The 25,115-nt window shown below is 32.9% G+C and overlaps 1 protein-coding gene across 1 annotated transcript in view; it reads right to left on the bottom strand.

Moving 5' to 3' along the window:
• The window catches only part of LOC143063163 (ribonuclease 3-like), a 42,945-nt gene extending 19,853 nt beyond the window's left edge, over nt 1-23,092 (bottom strand). Inside the window, exons 1-10 of the mRNA XM_076235152.1 lie at nt 22,928-23,092; nt 20,319-20,660; nt 19,234-19,781; nt 15,957-16,145; nt 15,263-15,449; nt 4,751-4,919; nt 3,776-3,918; nt 1,893-1,973; nt 967-1,053; nt 559-645 (exon numbers count right to left, since the gene is read on the bottom strand). Of these exons, the coding sequence (XP_076091267.1) occupies nt 559-645; nt 967-1,053; nt 1,893-1,973; nt 3,776-3,918; nt 4,751-4,919; nt 15,263-15,449; nt 15,957-16,145; nt 19,234-19,781; nt 20,319-20,660; nt 22,928-22,969 (1,875 nt within the window). The 5' untranslated portion in view covers nt 22,970-23,092. The remainder of the gene's footprint in view (nt 1-558; nt 646-966; nt 1,054-1,892; nt 1,974-3,775; nt 3,919-4,750; nt 4,920-15,262; nt 15,450-15,956; nt 16,146-19,233; nt 19,782-20,318; nt 20,661-22,927) is intronic.
• Nucleotides 23,093-25,115: the final 2,023 nt, after the last annotated feature.

Here is a 25,115-nt window from a genome sequence, read left to right as displayed (position 1 = left end):
TTCATAGATAATAAAAAAAAAATATCGTCCATTTGGATAAAAAAAATAAAATGAATGCATGACAACAGATTAACCCGATATTCTCGTTTTTCCAGTGGACGAGTCTATTACGTTTTTGACACGTGTGTTGAAACTTATTTTCGTATGACTTTTTTACATTTTTTTTCTTAATCAGTTTTCGTGCTTGAAGATCATCATTCACCAAGTTTTCTGGAATAGAGCTACGCCAATCTGTTTTTCTTGTTTGTGAAATGACGATTTAATTTCATCTTTGTCTGTGCACACACCCCCCCTTTTTTACGGAAAATTATTCTAGACAATGTCATGCGATGTTTATGACAGCTGAGCAATAATATTTCATCGAACTAAAATTAAAGAAATGATGACAAAAAAGCATATCAAACATATTGTTAGAAAGACGAAATATATATTTATTTTGCATATTTTTCTGTCTTGAAAGATATTTTTTTTATTTTTTTTTGCCGACCGACCGACCCGACTTTTTCATGAAAAAAATTCGTAAACCAACAAATTAAAAAACCGTGGCCTTATACTTACATTCTCAAGTTTACTGTGGGAGAACAAAGAGTATCCTTCAAATATATACTCATGGTTGTCGTAGTCAATAATACTGGGACATTTAGTCTGAAAATAAATATATATTTTAATGGAAAATCATTGAAAATCTAAAAATATCCCCTAACCTAAATTTGATCTTTTACAAAGACTATAATATCAAAGACAGAATAATGGCTACATTTTTTTCTGTTTTATTTGCCCATAATCCATTCTTCAAAATATACTAACAAAACAAATTCTTCACAAAAGCAAAACACATCAAGGCTTTCATTCATGTGGAAAAACTGCCTGAAAATATTCATAGCACATGGTCATTACACTTGTATACAGAGTTCAAGGTCAACATTAACATCAACTTAAGTTCCTTGTTTGAGTATCAGTACTTACCAAAAAGTTTGTCGGTGGAGACATAGAAATTTTGTAATGATACAATTTGTTACTGTTGTTACTTTCTGGGTCACATGCAGATATTGCCTGAAATATTAATTACATAATATAGTTATATATAATAAATAATAATTTGATTAGTATCATTCAACTGAGTTTTTCCATTACAAAATCTTATGGAAACATTGTTGATAGTTTTGGTTTTAAGTTAAGTCCAGGCCTTTCAGTCATAAAAAGTTCGAACAAGATTATTGTACTCAGACTTAGAAATCAACCAATCAAAATACTGGATTTGATGTTTCGAGCTTTGTACTTTGAGTACTGATTAAAGTTTAAGACCAAGAGCTCTGCTGTCAAAGTTCCTTTTTAAATGTAGACCAGGATATGTAACATTATTTAAGGTCATTTGTCATCTATGAGGGGGGATAGGACCTTTATCAGGACTCCGGGATGGGATGTTTTAAGCGGGATCCGGGAATTCTTTTTTTCGAATTTCAGGACCTCGGGATTTCATGTTTTTAAGCCCGGATTTCGGGATCAGGACCCCTCCTACCCTCCCTCATCTATAAACATGAGAATTTCAGTAGGGAACTTTCAATATTAAGTTGCTTGAAATAGGTTTGACAAAATTCTCACTGTTAAAAGAAACAAAATTTTTAAACTATTTCTCAAAAGGATTAAACTAAAAGTTCCTTAAAAGGTAGCAAACAACTACTGTGAATTAATTTTATTTCGTGGATATTTCGTGGAATGAGGAAAACTCACATCTTTGTGAATATTTGATTTCATGGTTTTACTAAAGTCTGCTTACATACCTGTAGTAATTTTGTTATTTGTAAAATATTTAATTTGGTTCTGTACCCACGAAATACACGAAAATTGGTATCCAATGAATAATGAATCCACAGTACATTGTTTGGCCTTACCTCTTCCCCAGGATACTTGTTGTGTCTAATTCCTGTTTTTTTGGACTTTATACTACATCTACACAATGGACCTGCATTCATCTGAAAATATGAAATTGAAAAAAAAATGATTTTAATTTATATCAACCAGTCATCCAAGTTTCAGGAAAACTACTATAAGCACTTTTGACTTATTGTCCTAAAAACTGGAGATTTTTTTTTAATGATTAAAACCAAATAACTAGAAAACATAAAATTTAAAATCTATATATATAAAAAAAACAATTCATCATAGTTTCATGAAAACTTCTGAGTTATTGTGAGTTATTGTTCAGTAAACTGGAAAATCACCTTTTTTCAATGAATAAAACCCAATAAACCGTAAAATCAAAAAATTTATAAAAATTGATAGGGAACTCAAGTTAATAGATATAAATAAGCATGAAAGTATCATGCATATTGGTTAAAGTGTTTTTGAGTTATTGTCCAACATGTTGACAACTGGCGGACAGACAGACGGACAACAGTATCCTATAATACATCTTGTAAACAGGTGTTTAAAAAATATTACTTAATATGTTTTTCTTAATATCAGTAAAATCTGCCTGGAACAAATAGATAACCAGTTTACCCCAAAAATATGAGATTGGGGTGGAAAACTTTATTATTTCCTCGAAAGCTTGATAAAGAGATATGGACTGAACAGAATTTTACCCTGAAAGTAATAAGGTATTGAATTTTATATTTGTTTTCCTCATAGTACAAAAAGTAATTGTGATGTATGAAAGGCTGATTGGCTTACTTCTCCTGGATCGTTGTACCATAACTCTTCATGGAGACTGTATGGTTAATTTGCTTACCTCTCCTGGATCGTTGTACCATAACTCTTCATGGAGACTGTATGGTTGATTTGCTTACCTCTCCTGGATCGTTGTACCATAACTCTTTATGGAGACTGTATGGTTGATTTGCTTACCTCTCCTGGATCGTTGTACCATAACTCTTCATGGAGACTGTATGGTTGATTTGCTTTTCTCTCCTGGATCGTTGTACCATAACTCTTCATGGAGACTTTATGGTTGATTTGCTTACCTCTCCTGGATCGTTGTACCATAACTCTTCATGGAGACTGTATGGTTGATTTGCTTACCTCTCCTGGATCGTTGTACCATAACTCTTCATGGAGACTGTATGGTTGATTTGCTTACCTCTCCTGGATCGTTGTACCATAACTCTTCATGGAGACTGTATGGTTGATTTGCTTACCTCTCCTGGATCGTTGTACCATAACTCTTCATGGAGACTGTATGGTTGATTTGCTTACCTCTCCTGGATCGTTGTACCATAACTCTTCATGGAGACTGTATGGTTGTTTTTTTTACCTCTCCTGGATCGTTGTACCATAACTCTTCATGGAGACTGTATGGTTGATTTGCTTACCTCTCCTGGATTGTTGTACCATAACTCTTCATGGAGACTGTATGGTTGATTTGCTTACCTCTCCTGGATCGTTGTACCATAACTCTTCATGGAGACTGTATGGTTGATTTGCTTACCTCTCCTGGATCATTATACCATAACTCTTCATGGAGACTGTATGGTTGATTTGCTTACCTCTCCTGGATCATTGTACCATAACTCTTCATGGAGACTTTATGGTTGATTTGCTTACCTCTCCTGGATCGTTGTACCATAACTCTTCATAAAGACTGTATGGTTGATTTGCTTACCTCTCCTGGATCGTTGTACCATAACTCTTCATGGAGACTTTATGGTTGATTTGCTTACCTCTCCTGGATCTTTGTACCATAACTCTTCATGGAGTCTGTATGGGTGGTTTGCTTACCTCTCCTGGATCATTGTACCATAACTCTTCATGGAGACTGTATGGTTGATTTGCTTACCTCTCCTGGATCGTTGTACCATAACTCTTCATGGAGTCTGAATGGATGCTTTTTCTTTTTGTTCAGTTCCTCTATCCATTCATCATCATCGTTATCATCGTCATCCTCGTCACTAGAGTCTGAGCTGCTGCTACAGCTGTCCTCTATCAAAGTAAACAAAAGGATACTAGTGATTATTCTATTTTTCATGTTTTTCCAAAAGTTGTATGGTTTCATAAATTAAATAAATGGGGAATGTGTCCATGGTACACACATGATGCACCTGCTTGCATATCAATTAAAGCCATATAGGGACATCACTGACAAACAGTAAAAGTGACACTTCCAAAATTTGTACTTGATCTGTGTTTTGTGGTTATAAGTATTGTATATAAGTTTCATAACATTTGGTTTAGGCAGACTTAAGTTAGAGAAAAGAAACTAAAAATTCAGGATTTTTTCTATTTGTAAAGAGGCATAGCTCTAGAATAGTAAAAGTGGTGCCACCCAAATTCATACTTGATTTGAGTTTTGTGACAATAAGTATTGTGTATTAGTTTCATAATATTTGATTGAGGCAGACTTAAGTTATAGAATGGAAACGAAAAATTCAGCAATTTTTCCATTTGTAAAGGAGCACAACTCTAAAACGGTTAAAGTGACACCACCAAAATTCAAACTTCATCTATATTTTGTGGAATAAAGTATTGTGTATAAGTTTCATGGTTGAGGCTAACTTAAGTTATGGAACAGAAACAAAATGATTTAGCATTTTTTCCATTTGCAAAGGGACATAACTCTAAAATAATTAAAGTTACACCACCAAAGTTCAAACTTGATCTGTATTTTGTGGTAATAAGCATTGTGTATAAGTTACATAACATTTGAATGAGGCAAACTAAAGTTTGAGAAAGGAAACCAACTTTGGGACTTGCGTATGTGAGTATTGTAAAGAACTTTTGGTTGATCAACTTAGGGTCTGGAATTACTATATACCTGCTTGATGGCTGCAACACTGTTTATGTATATGTAGTTTTGGTGGTGGCCTAGATGGTAGATCAACTTTAGGTTGTGAATCCCTTATTCTCTCTGCTCTTAATATTACTTCATTCTCAAACTTATCTTCTAAATCTCTCATCCTCTTTGTTGCAAGGAGACATCCAGACTGAAATATAATATAATAACAGTGTGTGAAAAATAAGTGAGATCAAAAGTTTTGTAAAATATTAACTGATACAGTGTAACTTGTCTAATCTGATACCCACTGGGGGGACCCGTATAAAAAGTCAGATAAGCAGGATAGTTGGAATACTCAGGCTTTTACTGCAAGGATAGGCATATTTTGTGACCATGAAAATGTGTCAGTTAAAGCAGGATTATGGAATACTCAGGTGTCAGATTAGGCAGTTTGCACCAGGTTGCACTGTAGTAGTATTTTCCTTTAATCACAGCTATAAACCAAATGTTTGTTGGTCTTTTTTTTCTATTGCTTTTAAAAATGTACCAATAATACAGTGTTCTTTTGAACACAACTATATGATGAAGGCAAATAGCTGTATAACAAAAAGTGCTTTGTCCCTGTAGCCAATTTGTGTCTGTCCCTATGACCAATTGTTCTTGAAAAGTTGATTGACCAATAACAATCAAAAACTCTTCAACCTGTTAACATTAAAGCAATGGTAGACTTGCTCTGAAATTTTTCAAACGTGACTGGCTAAACTCTATCTACTATTCTTGAGACAATTTATCAAGGCTACTTTCCAAATTTTGTGGTTAACTCTAAATACCTTGTTTCATAAAAAAGATTGCCATTAAAAGTAGAAATGAATAAAAAACATGATATGTCCCCCTCCAAAAATGGTCCTCCAATTCACGTCTGTCTTATTATACCACTCATCCAAGGATTTGATAAGAAATCTTCATTCAAATTTAAAAGGATCTGACAAAAAATGGCAGTATTATCCTGGCAACCACAACAAATTAAAGTGTTAAAAGACAGGTTGATGTATTGGTCATTTAACAATCTTCGTTGGAATATATAAGTGTGAAATGTGTTTTTTGGTAAGGTTTTGGCTCATTTATATTCTGACCAATAACTATACGTGAAATAGCCAAGTAAATTTCAAATTTTTTAAAATGTTTATGACACCATAGTGACATCGGAAGTTACCTGTTAGCACCAATGTTTCAAGATGTAAGCAACTTGTTAATTTATTTGTAAATTCACATCATTAGAAATGGTTGAATAATTTTGCATTTCTAGGGGCCAAATAATAGGTGTTATCATACCTCCTTGTTGGAGATTGATGGAATGTGTATACTTTGAAACAAAATAAATATGTTGTCTAAATGATTTGGGAAGCTAAAATTGGCTGGGAACAAATGAAACTATCATTCAGGGTCTCAAATTGGATACTAGTAAATTAAACTAGAGGCTCTAAAGAGCATGTGTCGCTCACCTTGGTCTATGTGCATATTAAACAAAGGACACAGATGGATTCATGACAAAATTGTGTTTTGGTATTGGTGATGTGTTTGTAGATCTTACTTTATTAAACATTTTGCTGCTTACAGTTATCTCTATCTATAGTTAAATTGGCCCAGAAGTGACAGTGGAAAATATTTTGTAAAAATTGTTAAAAATTTACAAAAAATTGTTAAAAATTGACTATAAAGGGCAATTACTCCTTAAGGGGTCAATTGACCATTTTAGCCATGTTGACTTATTTGTAGATCTTACTTTGCTGAACATTATTGCGGTTTACAGTTTATCTCTATCTATAATAATATTCAAGATGATAACCAAAAACGGCAAAATTTCCTTAATATTGTCAATTAAGGGGCAGCAACCCAACAACGGGTTCTCCAATTCATCTGAAAATCAGATAGTTCTTGACCTGATAAAACGATGTCAGATTTGCTCTAAATGTTTTGGTTTCAGAGATATAAGCCAAAATCTACATTTTACCCCTATGTTCTATTTTTTGCCATGGCGGCCATTTTGGTTTTTGGTTGGCCGGGTCACCGAGACACATTTTAACTAGATACCCCAATGATGATTGTGGCCAAGTTTGGTTTAATTTGTCCAAGTAGTTACAGAGGAGAAGACAGTACGACGACGGACGACGACGACAACGACGACGGACGACGACGACAACAACGACGGATGCAAAGTGATGAGAAAAGCTCACTTGGCCCTTCAGGCCAGGTGAGCTAATTAGGTGTTAGGGCTTTAAAACATGCTTTTGTAAGTTTCACTGTTTGTAAGTTCATCTTAAGATATCTGATAAACAAATTTAGCAAAAACTTTTTCAAGAACAGAGGTGCAAAATAGATTATAATTTAGTCATTTCATTGTTCAAACTGTTATATCATTTTATGTTTTTTTGGACTCATGGTTTTGTACTGAACAAACTGCTATTTTACTTTCAGGATTATCCTCCCACCGTTTAATAAAATATACAACTGAAAGCATTTTCTATAGAATTTGATCCTGAGTTATTTTTGTATTGTATTTTTCCCAAAAAGTTAAGTTTGAAAAGTTCAAAATCAATACTTTTCTTTTTTTGTTTTTCTATTCTTTTATAAACTAAAATTTGTTCTATCTGAAAAGCTATGTTAAATGTTACATGGAAAATAAACTACACTATTGCTTGTGGCATTAATTTGCTTCCAAGGAGTAGTCACAATTAGCTACATCCAATATACATGCTATACTTAAAATATATAACAATGGGGATGAGAATGAAAAGAAATGAATTCAAAAGGAAGGAAAGGAATATTTTGTGAGGTAAAGATATTGTACAACATATAACATATAAAACTGTACAACAAAACAACAATAATGATGAAGATATACCTACCAACACATCGTTGTTAGTCCTTTGTTAAAACATCAATTAGTAGAACAATAAATCCCCAAGCAGCTTTGGACTTAACAACTCTGTCTTGGGACAGAAAAATGTCTAATATGTTGATCAGCCACCAAAAAATGTCATTCTATAGATGATTACATTAATGATGAAAATAATAATCCTTAATCTTGGCTGTTATTCTGTTCCTTTGGTTTTTTTTCTCTTTTCTATACAAATCTGTTTTGAAGTCCTCGTTAAGATGATCATTTAGGATGTATATTACAAAAACATCTCTAAATTTCACAGCTGCTAGTATTGTTCTGCATTCTGGCTGTATCTTCACAAAAATTCTCAAAATGCTGACAACTTTATTTTTCATAAGAAGTTTTTGTATCTGATTCAGGAAATCTTGTTTTGCAGTAGGAAATACATTGTACATAATACTAAAGAGGAAGTGTACTATACAGGGACAATTACAGAGACCCAAGCTATCTATACTAACATGCATATATCTTAATAAACAACTGAGTAAACCTTCTAAAATATGACTGATTTCAACAGTGGGTACAACAGGTGCTAAGAGTGAATTTAGGCATTAAGACATGCTTATAACTCATGTTACCAGTGAATAAAGAGTAATGAATTTCTCAAAACTGTAAATTTTGGTGTTGGAAAAATTATTGACACAAAATCCATCAGAACATTTAGTTATCTTTAATCGTTTATGGATATGCATGACATCTTACTTGGATGTTTTGTTAAACAAGAAGGATATGTGAAATGAAATCAAACTTATTTCATTATAATAAGGTACATAAGAAAACTGTATCAGCTATTAATAACAGGTGGGTTTTAACCTAACTTGTTGAAATAGTGACCTCCAGATTAAGGTATCTTTTATCTATTGTTTCCTCTTATTCATGTCTTTAAGGTTAAACAACGAAAAAAATGAATTTAACAACTGCAAAAAATATATATGGAAACAAAAGACATCTGTTAAACTATCAAAGATATCAATTAACTATGCATGCACGTCTTTTTTGCATGAGTACATTTTTGTATTGACAGTGTGAGAGCTTACCAGCCAGTTAAGGTAGTTAAAAGCCTCGAGTTAGTAGTGTATTTCCAGCTCTTCATATTGGAAATGTATGTTGATGTTTTTCCTTCTGCGATGACTATTTTTTATGCTGTAAGAGCTTATCTCCCTTCAGTTTTTACTTGAACACCATTCCATGCCTTCAACAAACTTCCCTTAACAGGACTCTGGGCAAACTATCTATGTTGTCAAACATTATGGCCTTTATTGTCCTAATTCCACTTGCCTTTGCGTTTTTTATGCATCATTTATCCCATTGGCCTATTCATATAACTTTTAAAATTTCCTTCATGAAAATTCTTTTTCTGTATATCAATATCCATTCTTTCAATTTAAGTCTTTTGTGAACTTGATCATTCTAGTAAGTATGTGTGTGTTCATGTGACTTTTTGTCTTTCCTTGTGACTCCATTGTACCTTCCAATTAGTGTGTTTTCATATTTCTTCGTCAGCTCCATTGCCATATTTCGTGTTGGAAATATTTACCATGCAGTATTTGTGTTCCTCAAGTACTCACCATGCATATAACTAGTAACTTAGCAATGTGTGTAGTGAAGAGATTTTGGAATTAAAAGACTGCATGCATATGCCATACATTACTATATCAACTAATCAAGAATTAGACCTATAAGTCACAAACTTTTGATATTTCTCATTACCCTTATATGGCATTAAAAAATATACCTAATAAAACTTAAGATATGTTTTATTCATAATGGGATGTGACAATGATATCATTTATATAATGTTATAAAAAACACTATTACATCTGATCAAAACAACCAATTAGCACTATCCTTCATTAAAGCACGGGCAAGGATTCAAAACACTACTTCTTACATCATCAAAAAATGATTAATATAAAAAAAGAACTCAAATAAATGCCAATATACATGATATATACAGTTGAAGTTATGTTGAAAAAAGCCAGCGATGGATACAGAAACAAGAAATAATGTTTGTAAGTTATGCATATTTCAGTATAAATGCCAATTTTAGATTTTGTGTAAAAAACTCACTTGAAAATTTACATCATTAGCAAAAAAAATATATTACACAACTGAACCTATTTTAATTTTAAAACCCCATAAGGATAAAATTTAAAAAAAAAGCAGTTCAAAGTATAAAAGTTACTAAATAGTAAATGTACAGGAGAATAAAAGTATTACACAAAGATAAGAACTATTTACAGAAAGTTTACAAAGTTGTTAAATATATAAAAGTCTCCTTTTGAAGCATCATCAGTGTTAGGTATAGGATACACTCCTAGGCCTCTTATTAACTTCTTAGATAAAATTATCCTGCTGTAGTCTGTAGATGAATCTTTTGCAGTATCAGCGTAAATGAATAAATTGTTCCAAAAATTTGTAAAGTATGAATAAAATATTTCATGTCCACATATAAAAATTAATAATGTTAATAACAAACATGAGTTGTAGCTCACAGTTAAAAATGTTGATGCCATAGAACAATCCATTTCTCTTTTTATTTTACATCATTTGTGCAATTTCTTTATTCTATTGTTCCTAAACAAATCTTAATCAACACTGCCAGCAATTGATTGTATATAGGCTATAGTCGGTAAAAAACGCTTCAAAATACTCAATGAAGAGATATAAGTTAAGTTCATCTGCATGTTAAGTCGTTTCTAAATTCTTAGTATCTACTGGTAATTCTATGTGTCTTCTGCCAGTAAAACTTTTAAACTTGTCTTTAATTCCACATATATCAAAGTCTTTGTAGAAAATATTTCACTTAATCTGTCAAATCTTAATTCCATTCTTATTGTAGTCATGTTCTCCTCAATTAGATGTTGACATTTTTTCTTCCTTTCAAATATTCTCACTTGTAATAAAAGATAGTTCCAAATGTTGGTGAATTCAATCTTCTTTAATTCTTCCTTGGTTAAAAAATTCTTGTAACTAAATGTTAAAATATTTTCCATTTTTAAATTCTGCAGCTGCCTGTTTTGTTCTTATGACTGACAATATCTCTATTGGTATCATTCACAGATAAATTCATTAGTTTGTACATTTAGAAGTTGCATTCAAAAACTGTTTACCTTGTTTCCCGTTTCTTTGTTTTATACTTCAATCAATTCTAAACTTTCAACTTGTAAGGCATACAGCTCTTTCTCCTTCTAAATATCTACTTTTATGATTTCAGCTATTTTTTTCAATACCAAAATTCATCCAATATTCAGTTTCAATCAACATTATCTATTGTACTACATCATATACATGGTCATTACACAACCTGATTACTAAACTGTGATTATCATCCCTCCTATTTTCAAAATAGGGTGTTAATTTATTACTAGCTTGATTGTCCTTCGCAACTGTATTAATAGATAAGTAAGAGATCATTTGAGACAGCATACAATGAGTAAATAAAAGAGTGCATTCAAAATTGTCTTCTTCTTTAATTCCATATACAATGTACGTTGAAGTCTTTTCTTTGGTTTGGTCAATTATTTATTGGTTCATAGGATACATATATTTTTTGGAGGAAGATGAACAACGACAAACTGTGTTGATGCTCAAAACAGATCTGGATTCATATACTTATCTTTATTTGATGGCTTTCGTTAAATTAGGCTTTACCCTATAATGTTTAGAAATGCAGTGTAATTAGCTGATTGGGTCTATTATACAATTAATGCCAGAGTTGATCTTATCATATCGATATTCTATGTTTAAAATTCTCCACTTTGCAAACAGTAACAATATTGATCAGTTGCATCAAACTGTCCTATTCTTTGCTGTTAAGAAATCTTCAATTCAAGGCATGGTGTATATATTCGTGTCGTTAGATAGATATAAGAAGATGTGGTATGAGTGCTACCATAATGAACAACTCTCCATCCAAGCTTGCCTTTATGTCTTTGATTTGAAACTCTGTTAGGTTTTATCATGAAAGTCCATTTTTAAAGTTCAGTTGTGACAGGAGTGTTCTTGTGTTATTTATTATTTTTCAGCTGTTGAATCTCTTTCCTCCATTTAGAAACAACTGTTTAGGTGATGTTCTAATGTATTTGTCCGTTTGCATTGACTTTCTTTCATTTGTCATATGCTTAGAAATGTCTGATTTTGCTTGTCCAGTTCTTTATCCATTTTCAATTCAGATATTACAGATATCTTACAGCTCAACCAATCAAATTCAATGTTTAAGTAAGTATTGTCATCCTTGTAAGTTTCCCAGCCTTAATAAACTAAATTAAGTCATGTTTTTGCTTGAAGTTGCCTGTCTGGAAATTAATGAGTACTCTCAGTAGCATTCTTTTTGACTGTTTGTATTTTGTTGGTTTGCATCTCAAAGTTCAATTCTTAAGATGAAGAAAAGACCATACAGCCAGTCCTTAAAGTTTCTTTTCACAAATATGCCAATATGCCCCCTTTTTAGTTCTGACATGAAGTGAAGTACTCCTAAGTTACTTTTGACATTTTTGCACACACAGCAAGATAAGCATGAACTATTACCCGGTAATGACATATATGTACAATGATAAATGATTTCAACGAGTTTTAACATGTGTGTGAAGTTATCTTTTCATCTAATACAGTGTCTATACATTGGTGGGAAAATCTTCCAATCAGCTGACCACATCATGCAATATCTCTTTTAAACATTTGGAGCCACTTAGCCAGAGTGACAACTCTCTTCTATACTAACGTCTAAGTATCCGTCATCTTCTCTAACAAAATTCATGGAAAACTTTTTGAAATCTTTATACTGGGTTTATACACTTATATACATTTTGCTAGGTTAATTGTTAATATTGCTGCAAGAATTTTGGTATCCCTTAAAAATTTTATAACGCATCATGATCCATGAATATACTGTTTCTAATCAGTTATAAACCCACTAAGCTTCAGTTAAGTCTCTTCATGCCGTTCCACACACCATTTATCACATTATCATCCGCCATTCATTTATAGTCCAACAACATCCTTATTCATGTTTGATATGCTGAAGATATGTTTGCTTTCATTTTATCATATTGTTGATAATTTCAAACTTATAAACATCCACTCCTACAACAAATGCAGTTACGAACATTCAAACTAACAGACACTCGATTAACATAACAAAGAGTTTCGAGGACAGTACCTAAGTTTTCCAATTAAAATCTGGCTTGGACATCATGATTTTATTCTTTAAGATTGTCTTGTTAATTGTGGTCCTCCATCCATCCACTATAGTACCACATGGATTCAGTCCATCCAAAAGCTTGTTAAGACGATAAACAGTTTTGTTTTTCTCCGTAGACCACTTGTTGACATGTGAGTGTATAAAGGGAGTTAATAACTTCTGTCTTGTATTAATAGCAGTAATTGTACTGTTAATCTGCTTCAGTAATCGATGGAGATTCTCCTGCATTTCTGGATAATCTTTCACAAATCTCAGTGTGTACGTCTTTCCCATCTTCTTGTTGTTCTCATTATATTCTCTCAGACTCATGGACGATATGGTACTAAACACTACATGACAATTGTGAAGTTTCAAGGCCAATTCTGTCTGTCGCATCTGACCATAAAATGTATCAAAGAGATTCTGGTCTTCAAAGATGGTTTCTTCATAACCAGGTGATGTAAGTGTTGTCAGGAGATCTGGTATACCTGCTATGAAATAAACAGTCTTGTGACCTTGAATCTGTACTGCTCTCTGGGCAGCCTCTACTGTAACCTGGGATACAATTGCTCCTGGTACCAGATGAAATTCATCACAATCCAGACCAACATGTAAATCTCGTCCACCAAGGCAGGCATAAATTAAAGTTGTGTCTTTTATCATCTAAAACAATAAGTAAGACCAGCAATGCTTTATGAAATATGCTCTATTAATTCTGTGAGATTCTTTACAGGGTCTGGTCTGATACTTGCGCACTAATCTTGTCTGGCTGATATACATCTACCTAATTAAGTTTTATACTATTGGAGATTATATGGGAATCTATTTTATTTTGAGCATACCAAAGCCACCATCATGCATTTCATAGACTTGAAATTACGAAACTTAATAATTTTAAGAGATCCAAATAAACTTCCCCATTGGCTTTTGCAACATATTTGTATGAAAAACTATTCAGACCTGATAGTAAATTGCCCATTGTGCCAATAACTTTTGTTAATAGAAATCATGCTAAAGGTTAGTAAATTTATTGTAGCCAGTTTATAAATACAAAAGTTGGCCTGATTGACCAAATGTAATTCCCAACGCTTGTTTAAATTTGATAGATTATTGCTCTGCTTTTGTAATGTGGCATGAAGTTATGGCATATCATATGATTATTTGTACCTAATCTTGTAACCATTCAAGAGGAGGACCTTATTAGCTGATTACCATAAAATACAATTTCTGACAAATGATTGTTGTTTTTAACTAAAATGTCTGATATTGGTATTTTTTCAAAATTCAATTTGACAAAAGTTGGTATTAATTTTAGTCATTTGAATTTGAATAGTAAAATCTGGCTATTGGGACATTTGCTGGACCCTCAATCTGTAGCCATCTTTTGACAAAAATCACTCATATAAGTAATAATAAACAACAATAATGGATTATAACCATCAATTCTGAAACATAAGTTATAACAATACATTTTAATTGATGATCAGATCTTGTCAGACATTTTATTTAGAGGTCAACTGAATCCTAAAAATAACCTTGACTTTTAATTCAGATTGCCAAGACTTATCAAAGATAGCAATAACTGTAAGTATAATCAATTTTTAAAAATATAAACGATTATCTATCAGAATCACTCATATTCTCTTTTCACAGAAATAGGTAATGAAATACTGCAAATTAGGTTTAAAATTATATAGCTGTAACTAAAAAAAGAGTTGTAACATTTTATATCTGTTTATGGGCAAATATGTAGATTTTTCAATAAAAGGAATGGGCAACATTTTCCAAAACTTTATTTTGAAAAACTTTTCTGTTATCCTTTTATTTTGATATTTAAATGAAAGCATACTCTTTCTGAGACTAAACACTTAACATCCGGAATGTGGGAGACTGGATTTTGTATCAACATTCTGTCATGTCTATCTGACATCAGGGTTCTTGCTAAAGCACTGAAATTTGTCCTGAATTTTCCCTTTTTAATTTAAACTGTCAAAACTTTTGACAAAGAGGATCAATTTAATGGTGGAAATAACCAAAATTTTGAAATAATGACTTTGGACTTATCACACTAAATTCCTAAAGAGAATCCTGTATCATATGTGTATTATCTTTGATTTATTGATTGTTTCTTTGCTAATTTTCCTTTTCTCTGAATAATACCAAAATGTTCTACCTAATCCTACAAAGTCTGAACCAATGTTTATATATTGTGTGTTCTTTATGTATACCACCAACTCTGTGAGTGAAAAACAATTAAAATCATAAAGGGCTAACACCTATATATTTTTTTTTATACATCTGTACCAAGGTTTGTTATAATATTGTGTATGTTCTAATATACCACCACTCTGTGAAAGGGTATAATAAAATCTATAATGGTTTTCATCTAGATCATGTTGATATAACAGAAAGCCTGATTAGAACCTACTTTATTGTCCCTGGTGAAGTACAGATCTGACGGAGAACACCTCAACCAAGCTGGTATCTCTTCCTCTATCACATCCTCTATTGTATCCTCCACATCAGAATAACTCTCCTGGTCTTCAGACTTGGACTTCTTTGAAGAGGTTGAGGCTTTTGTGCTGTCTTTTGTCCTCATTCTTTTCTTGTCTGGACTATAAAATAAAGTCCACAAAAAATTCCTTAATCATCTACTGATTATGATTTTCTTATACTCAAACTACCTATATCCTTTAATATACTAGTATTATAGTTTTTTTTAAATCAAAATTGGCTTACAATCTCTAACCAATATATCTGATGGAAGTTATTCATAAATTTAAAGTCTGTTCTATTTACATGTATACATATAAATAGTACCAAGGAATTCCACTCTCTTGAAAAGGAGTTCACTAGCTGATATGTATTTGTATTGAATATCAGCAGCACAAGTCATTTACACATTTTCAATACTTTTAGACGAATTTGGATTTTTCGAAGAAAAAAAAAAGATCACATGCAATCTGAATGTAATCTTTTTAGTATCATAAAAATGTTAATTTTGTGACCAGGCAAGTTTCTGTTTCCAAAATCATTGCTGACTCAAAATGAAAAATTATCTGGTAAAATTAATAAATGATGAATAAGAGTTAGATTTCTTTGTTGTGTGTTATAAATCAAACCTGGAAGCATTGTCTGATTGGTCGTCATCTCTACGAGATCTACTTCCTTGGTTACTTCTCCTCCCAAAATCTCTTGCTCTATCGTTATCTCCCTTTGACCTATCACCTTCACCTTTGTTCCTATTATCTCCCTTTGTACTTCTTCTATCAATGTCTTTTCTGTCACTGAATGGTTTTCTTTTATCTCCACTGTAAATGAAATATCAAAATATATTTTTGAAGAATATAATGTAATTCTTTCTATAATATTATGTCTGGTAGATATTTTTGGATTTTCTTTTTAAATCAAGGGTTATTTCCCTTTGGCAAAATGTTTCAGATTAATGTGCACAAAATCCTTCATAAATAAAACAAATTTAACTTGCTATATTGACTACTATCATTATTAACAGACTTGTAAAATGTAATCCACTAATTCACCATGTCACGAAGAATGATTTCATTAGTCAAATGTTAGTAGAACACACATTTACACATCATGACTGAATGTGTTCTACCAATAAAATCATTCTTCCTTCCCTTGAGCTGGTTTAGACTGCCTGTGTCATTTGCTCATATTCATTGATTCCCCATGAAAGTATATGTATATATATAACAGATTACAAATGTGTCGAGGTTTGTGATTGGATAACAACACAGAGATGTCAGTATATATTCAGGAAACTGCCGGGGTATATACGACGTTTTTATCCCCAATTGGAACCTCAAAAACGTCATCATAACACCGGTTACTATGTGACGTAGTCAAAAGCTATCAGACTGTCAGAGGCTCACAGAGGGAAAATAATGACATGCTTCAGTCAATAATACATTTTTGATACAAAATCACGCATTTTACACTTTTAATACTTAAATTTAATGTTAAAAGTGTTATTATAAATTATTACATACACGATAAAATTATGTTCACAGCAAATTAGAAAATCCTTCACGTATGCCGAACATATCAGGTTGGGTTTTTCAATATATATATGACAGTGTTGTCAACAAATACCTGCACTGGAAAATAACATTAAGTCAGGGGTAATCCGTAATATATGTGTAATTCAGGTCTCAGAAAGGGTATATACTGTGACATTCCCGGCTTAGGGCTTATATCCCCTTCGCCTTCGGCTCAGGGGATATAAACTCTAAGCCGGGAATGTCACAGTATATATCCTGTCTGAGACCTGAATAACATATAATATACTTTATTTCATCTTCAAGCCATTGTTCCACTACTAAATTGTCTGTTTTACTTACTAGTACACTTGGTACAATAAAAAACCTGATAATAAATTGTTCAAATAAAGCCTTTGAAAATAGTGGAATTAATTACTTTTGGAGTGTCAAAAACTCGTTGGAAGTACTTGATAAATTGCATGCATATATTGGTGATTTTGAATCTGTCCAAAGTTTGGATTTTTCTACCCTTTATACCACTTTGCCTCATATTCTTATTAAGAAAAAATTCACATCCCTTATTAACTGGGCATTTAATAAAAAGTCAGAATGCGAGTATATATGTTCAAACTCTTTTAGGTCATTTTTTAGTAGCGATAAACAAAAGAACTATGTCAATTGGACATGCTTTGATACTACATGTATATATGCGCTTGAATTTTTACTTGATAACATTTTTGTTCGCTTTGGAGATTCCTTATATCGTCAAGTTATTGGAATTCCAATGGGGACTAAATGTGCACCACTTATTGCGGACCTGTTTTTGTATTGTTATGAGTTACAATTTATGACTAAAATTAACAAAGACCCATCAAAACAACATTTGATACAAAAATTTAAAAATACTTTTAGATATTTGGATGATATATTGGCTCTCAATAATGACGACTTCAGTATGTATACTAAAGAAATTTATCCTGTTGAACTTACTTTGAATAACGCTAATACTAACAATGACCACTGCTCTTTCCTCGATCTTGGTATCTATATCATTAACGGGAAGCTTAATACAAAATTTATGGTAAAAGGGATTATTTTTCATTTCCTATCGTAAATTATCCATTTTTAGATGGTGACGTTTTTTTATATCTCAACTTCTACGATTCGCTCGCGTATGTTACAACGTATACGTATTAGATTTTAGCAAGAGAAATTTATGTATTACTGAAAAATTATTACACCAGGGTTTTCGATATCACAAACTGGTCAAAACATTTACTAAATTTTATCACCGGTATAAGGAAATAATTCGTAAATATAACTCAACATGCAGACATCTTATACGTTCAGGTATTTCACATCCAAACTTTTATGGTAATATTCTTTACAAAGCACAAAAATGTCAGTATTCACCTCAAAAGCTTACAAAACCTTTAAACAGACTTATTAAGAAGGGATATAGTTATGATACTGTTGTCAGGTCATTAAAGATTGCATATTTTGGCTTTAATATTGATTCACTTATAGGGTCTTTGCATCGGAACTAAACACATTTATTTTTTTAAAAACAGTTATTGGCATTACACGGGTTATGTTCTTCTCATATATTTTATGATAGTATGATACTAAACCCCTAAGGGGAGGGATTGTGCCTGATATTCATATGATGCAGACATAATCTTTCAATCAGTTTAATTGAGGTCTGGAGCTGGCATGTCAGTTAACTGCTAGTAGTCTGTTGTTATTTATGTATTATTGTCATTTTATTTATTTTCTTTTGTTACATCTTTTGACATCGGACTCGGACTTCTCTTGAACTGAATTTTAATGTGCGTATTGTTATGCGTTTACTTTTCTACATTGGCTAGAGGTATAGGGGGAGGGTTGAGATCTCATAAACATGTTTAACCCCGCGGCAATTTTGCGCCTGTCCCAAGTCAGGAGCCTCTGGCCTTTGTAAGTCTTGTATGATTTTTAATTTCAGTTTCTTGTGTATAATTCGGAGTTTAGTATGACGTCCATTATCACTGTACTAGTATACATATTTTTAAGGGCCAGCTGAAGGACACCTACGGGTGCGGGAATTCTCGCTACATTGAAGACCCATTGGTGGCCTTCGGCTGTTGTCTGCTCTATGGTCAGGTTGTTGTCGCTTTGACACATTCCCCATTTCCTTTCTCAATTTTATTTAGACTGCCTGTGTCATTTGCTCATATTCATTGATTCCCCATGAAGGTATATATATATATATGTGATCTGGTTTAGACTGCCTGTGTCATTAGCTCATATTCATTGATTCCCCATGAGGGCATATATATGTATACTTTAGACTGCCTGTGTCATTAGCTCATTGATTCCCCATGAAGGTATACATGTATGTATATGTATACTTTACCTTTTATCATCCCTTTTGCCCTCATCTTTTCTGAGGAAATTTTTATCATCTTTTCTAACATCTCGTCTGTCATCAAGTCTATCAATGTTCCTGTCATTACGATTTTTTCTATCCTCTCTGAAATCACTCCTCCTATCATCTGGTTGGTCGTATTTCCTATTGTCTCGGCTCCCATCCCTTCGTCTGTCAACATTTTTACTGTCTCTCTGATCATCTCCTCTGTTTGATTTTTGATCACCTCGTCTGTCTTCACGTCGTGGATCTTTTTTATCCTCCCTAATTTTTCTGTCTTTACTCTGATCACGGCTCCCTCTGTTATCACTTCTTGATCGATCAAATGACCTTTGATCCTTATTTCCTGAACTTCTGTCATTTGATTGACGACCACGATTTTGATTGGATGATTTAGAATTACGCTGGTTCATATTTGATTTCGGTGAATATTGTCCACTATTACCTAAGCCAGTTTGTCCTACATTTTGAAATACTTGAGGTAACTGTCCTCTCATTGGTCCTGCACCAAGAATCCCCTGTCCAGTAAAGGGCACCTGCAAATGTCCAAATTCTTATTTAGAATAAAATTACTGTCAGTACACAAACCATAAAACGATATGGTGAATCTAACAATCTTCATAAAGTTATGCAATCGCATAGATAGTGAATGACATTATTAGCTGTCTAAAATGGACGTCTTTAGGTTTTTTATTTGTAGCTTATTTCGGGAGTTTACATAGGTTGAATAACTAAAAAAATAGTTCATGTATGAATTTATGAGTACATTTCAGACCAGTTTTTCAGGTTAAAGTAGGATGCATTTAAAATACATTTGTATATATATATATATATATATCCTTAAAAAATATAGGCAATGCAATCATTTTGAGATATAATATTAAGCTTTCAGTATTGACAGGAAAGAGGATTTCTACGGATTTTGTGTGATCCAACCCTTCATCAGCAATCAAACTATTTTAAAATCTTTTTCTCAACACCATATCATCTAGAGTGATTTTAAAGTGATTCAGTGTGTAAGCACTGAAGTTTACAATAACGGAAAAAGGTCAAATCATAATGGCATACGGTACCTGCATTCCAACTCCTAGACCAGGAGTAGCTACTAAGCCAGCTGCCTGTGCCAGTAACTGTTGGTTAGCTAGCAATCCCATCATGTTAGCGGCATTCTGTTGAGGGTTGGTCATATTGGCCATTGCAGGATTCTGTAACCCTGCTGGGATAATCTGAGGCTGAAAGTTTTGTTGACCTGCCTGTACTGCTACCCCTGCTCCCCAGGGTGGCATTCCAGCTTGTACCGATGTCTGTAGTGGGTTGAACATATTTTGCATCCTAGCTGTGGAGGTGTTGGTAGTAAATCTGACATTTCCAAGCTGCTGTTGTTGGTTAAAGGCCTGAGGTGTTGATGCCTGAAACTGAAATCAAATCAAATTTTTAAAAATGTCAAAACTATATATATTTACAAATTATTCAAACTTAGTTATCATCATGGGTTTTTTAATTGTAAAAAAATCAATTACCACTAATTATGTGTATAGAATCAGTCAATCAATCGTATTAAACTGCTGTTTATCCTGATTTCTTAAAAGTTACTGTAACTAGTTTTGCCAAACCTTGACAAAGCCGTGACAAGGGGTCTTTGTTTAATTTGACATGTGGCTGAGAATTCTTCATAATTTCATGAGTCTATTGGTAGTTCAGGCTAGTTAACAATATTTATTTCAAATCATAACTTGATCAGGTAACCAACCGTAGGAATAACCATGGTTTGACATATCCTTCACCATGGATTACATCTCAATTCAGGTCCACCATTTAACATACATGTATATCATCATATTATGCATTATAGTTTGATAGACTAATTGAGGTATAATGCTGTTTTAATCACTTTTTTTTTTTTAAAGAACATGCACTTGAGCATCATTTTGCATATATCATTGTATACTATCTTATGCCTTGATGAGTACTCCTTGGTGACATGTAATTGCTTTGCTGCATTTTGCATGTTTTGTAAAAATTGGGTTTATAACTAGGCATCATCCACCAAATACTAGTTATTCCTGACTTATTGGGTTTATAACTAGGCATCATCCACCAAACACTAGTTATTCCTGACCTATTGAAAGGATTAATGCTTGATTTACATGTATTTAGAAAAATTCAAGGACTTCAAATAGACCTTATGAATTGCTATTTGGAAATCTATGCTGCTTGACCCAAGAATCTGCACACTTTGAACTAATCATAATTATGTAATGACATCTTACAATAATCACTTTTCCTTTGTGGCATCAGATATTTTCTAAAGTGATGTTAAATTTTACAGGAACCTTTGTACCACAGTGAAAATAAACTATTTCAGAGGAAGACATGTCCATTCGCCCTGATTCACGTTCACTCGAGTACCTGTTCGCCCAGGGTCCATTGGCCCTGATTTTTATTTTTTTGATTGATGTCTAGTTTATTTTATTTTTTAATAGAGTATGATATTAATAGATTGTAGAGAAATTTGCCGAATATTTGTATTCATTATATACTTAGTAGTAAATACAGATAAATTGTATGTGTAATACAATCATTGGCAAGCGTGCTATATCAGCCAGCCGTGATGATATCGATATCAGCATGGTTGCAAAAGCTTTATCACACCTTTAATCTGTATGACGTCACATCATCGATTGCAATCACTGTTGCAAAGTCTTTATCAAATCCCTAATCTGTATGACGTCATGTCAAACCTATAATCTGTATGGCATCATTTCAAGCCTCCTTATCTATATGACAACATGTCACATAAAAAACATCTACTTGAGGTATTATCAGATTATTACATGGCATTTTTCATATCGCATGTATTATCAGGAGGGACTGCCCCTCATTTTGACTGAGCTTTATTTTTATTCCTAACCTGATTTGGATTAAACATTGTAAGATTGATAACTGTGTATATCTACAATTCTTATCTGGAGTTTCTTAAGGTTCATCATAACAAATGGACAAATATGGACGTATTTTCACCTCAAAGACTACTCTGTGTACAGACACCTGTGCTGTTTGGAAAGTTTTAAGGCCTAGCATCCACTAGAAATATAAAAGTTAAATGCATTTTGTGTTTTAGAAAGATAAAATCTTTCTTGGTTTTTCATTGTTTTTGATGGGCATTTTTTTTCCTTTCTGCAGAAGGTGTAAAAATAAACAAACACATGAACTACTTTGATACTGTCCACTCACTGACTCAGATAAACTCTTTAACTCACCTATAGTTGTGAAGATACCTTTTGTCCATGTCAATTTTAATTAAAAGGACAATCAAAACAACACAAACCGTTTATTTTTCACATGAGGGAGCATCTCAAAGTTATACCACAACTTAGTTAATTTTCACACCTTTAGCATGAAGGAAACAAAATGCCCATCAAAATCCAAAAGAGATTTTATCTTTCTGAAACACAAAATGCATTTAACTTTAATATATCTAGTGGATGCCAGGTATTAAAACTTTTCCAACTTCACAGGTAAGTCTGTACTCAGAGTACTTTTTGACATGTAAATACAGCCATATTTGTCCGTTTGTTATGATGAACCTTAACGTTCAGACTGAAGTTCAGTGGCAAATAGTTCATGCTCATTCAGCGACAAAGCATATTAGAAAAAAAAGTTAATACAGGCAAACATTAACCTGATTTGGTCTTTGAAACATTTGATTATTCCTGAATGACATTATGGCATTAAGATATCCGTTTCCCAGAATTTAAGTGCAAAAAGAGAGACAAAAATAGATAATTCTGTTTCAGTCTATGGTCGTCGCCATTACATGGTGGTGTTTGCTTTACCCATTTCCGGTACGCCGGTTTTTACAACAACCGGAGTAATCTTTCTTTTCGGCATAACAGTAGCCAATCATAAGACTTACAAAGTGAAATTGTGTCCTGTGATATTATACCCTACTTTTTCTTTATTTTCTACCTTTTTGATTAATTGATAAATACATTGAATTTCATAGATATTTGTATTTACTTATCAAAGTTAAATCAAGTTTGCATTTTAATATTCAGTAACAAAATATTAAAAAAAACCTAATAAGACAAGAGAAGTTGATTAAAATAATAATTGTTTTTATTGTATAAAAAATACTTATAATCATAAAAATGTCAGCACTAATTTAGTAAGTATTGGTGACATTCATCAAAGAGTTGGACAAAGAGAGACAACTCAATCTTAATATTTCAGATTTGGATTTTGCAGTAACAATAATTGTGGATATTTTGCCTGATCCAAACCAAATTGACGATCCGTAACTTGTCTTTTCGAAACATTATAGAGGTATGCATTATCAGCATAACAGAATTGAAATATTATTATTTCTGAAATAAATATTGAGACACAATGCATAACATTCACACAACATGTTTAAACACTGTCCAGCAAAAAACAATTTGAAACGAAAACTGTGACAATTATTAGTATAGATCAGTATAATAGTTCATAAACATTGAAAATTTTATATTCAGCCAATGCAAAATTTGACCATGCATGTGGAGCAGGAACGGTTTACCCTTTATATCACCTCCTATGTTGATGGGGTTCGTGTTGCTCGCTCTTTGTTTGTCTTTTATGTTGATTTCGTTTTTTTTTCAAGAATTTAAAATTTTACCTTAGTTTAAACCTATTTATGTACTTTTTACCTTAATTATTCATCCTTTAGTCTTATTAACTATGTGCATTTGCATTGTATCACAGATCAAATTTATTCGTTCATTGTGTGTTACTACTGTTTTTTGATTGAGATAAGCCTTCCAATTGATATTTAATTGTGTGTCTTTCTATATGTTGTAATGTTATACTATTGTTTCAGAAAAGTCAGAAAGTTTGGTATCATTAAAACGTTTAACCCCGCTGCAATTGTTTGCATCTGTTCTAAGTTAGGAATCTGATGTTCAGTGGTTGCATGTTGACTATTTATGTGAATCATAAGTGTTTCTTGTTTCTCGTTTTTATATAGATTAGACCGTTGGTTTTCTCGTTTGAATGGTTTTACTCTAGTGATTTTGGGGACCCTGTATAGCTTGCTGTTCGGTGTGGACCAAGGCTCCGCGTTGAAGGCCATACCTTGATCTATAATGGTTTATTTTTATAAATTGTTCCTTGGATGGAGAGTTGTCTCATTGGCACCCATACCCCCATCTTCCTATATCTATTTGATGGAGAGTTGTCTCATTGGCACCCAGACCCCATCTTCCTATATCTATTGTCAGTAGAGTTGTCTCATTGGCACTCATACCCCATCTTCCTATATCTATTGTCAGTAGAGTTGTCTCATTGGCACTCATACCCCATCTTACTATATCTATTGGATGAAGAGTTGTCTCATTGGCACTCATACCCCATCTTCCTATATCTATTGTCAGTAGAGTTGTCGCATTGGCACTCATACCCCATCTTCCTATATCTATTGGGTGGAGAGTTGTCTCATTGGCACTCATACCCCATCTTCCTATATCTATTGGATGGAGAGTTGTCTCATTGGCACCCATACCCCATCTTCCTATATCTATTGTCAGTAGAGTTGTCGCATTGGCCCTCATACCCCATCTTCCTATATCTATTAGATGGAGAGTTGTCTCATTGGCACTCATACCCCATCTTCCTATATCAATTGGATGGAGAGTTGTCTTATTGGCACCCATGCCCCATCTTCCTATATCTATTGGATGGAGAGTTGTCTCATTGGCACCCATACCCCATCTTCCTATATCTATTGTCAGTAGAGTTGTCTCATTGGCACTCATACCCCATCTTCCTATATCTATTGTCAGTAGAGTTGTCTCATTGGCACCCATACCCCATCTTCCTATATCTATTGTCAG

Source organism: Mytilus galloprovincialis, chromosome 2, assembly GCF_965363235.1.
Source record: "Mytilus galloprovincialis chromosome 2, xbMytGall1.hap1.1, whole genome shotgun sequence".
In the NCBI taxonomy this organism is placed as follows: Eukaryota; Metazoa; Mollusca; class Bivalvia; order Mytilida; family Mytilidae; genus Mytilus; species Mytilus galloprovincialis.
The sequence above is the reverse complement of the archived record's forward strand: the minus strand, read 5'-3'. Positions and strand labels throughout refer to the sequence as shown.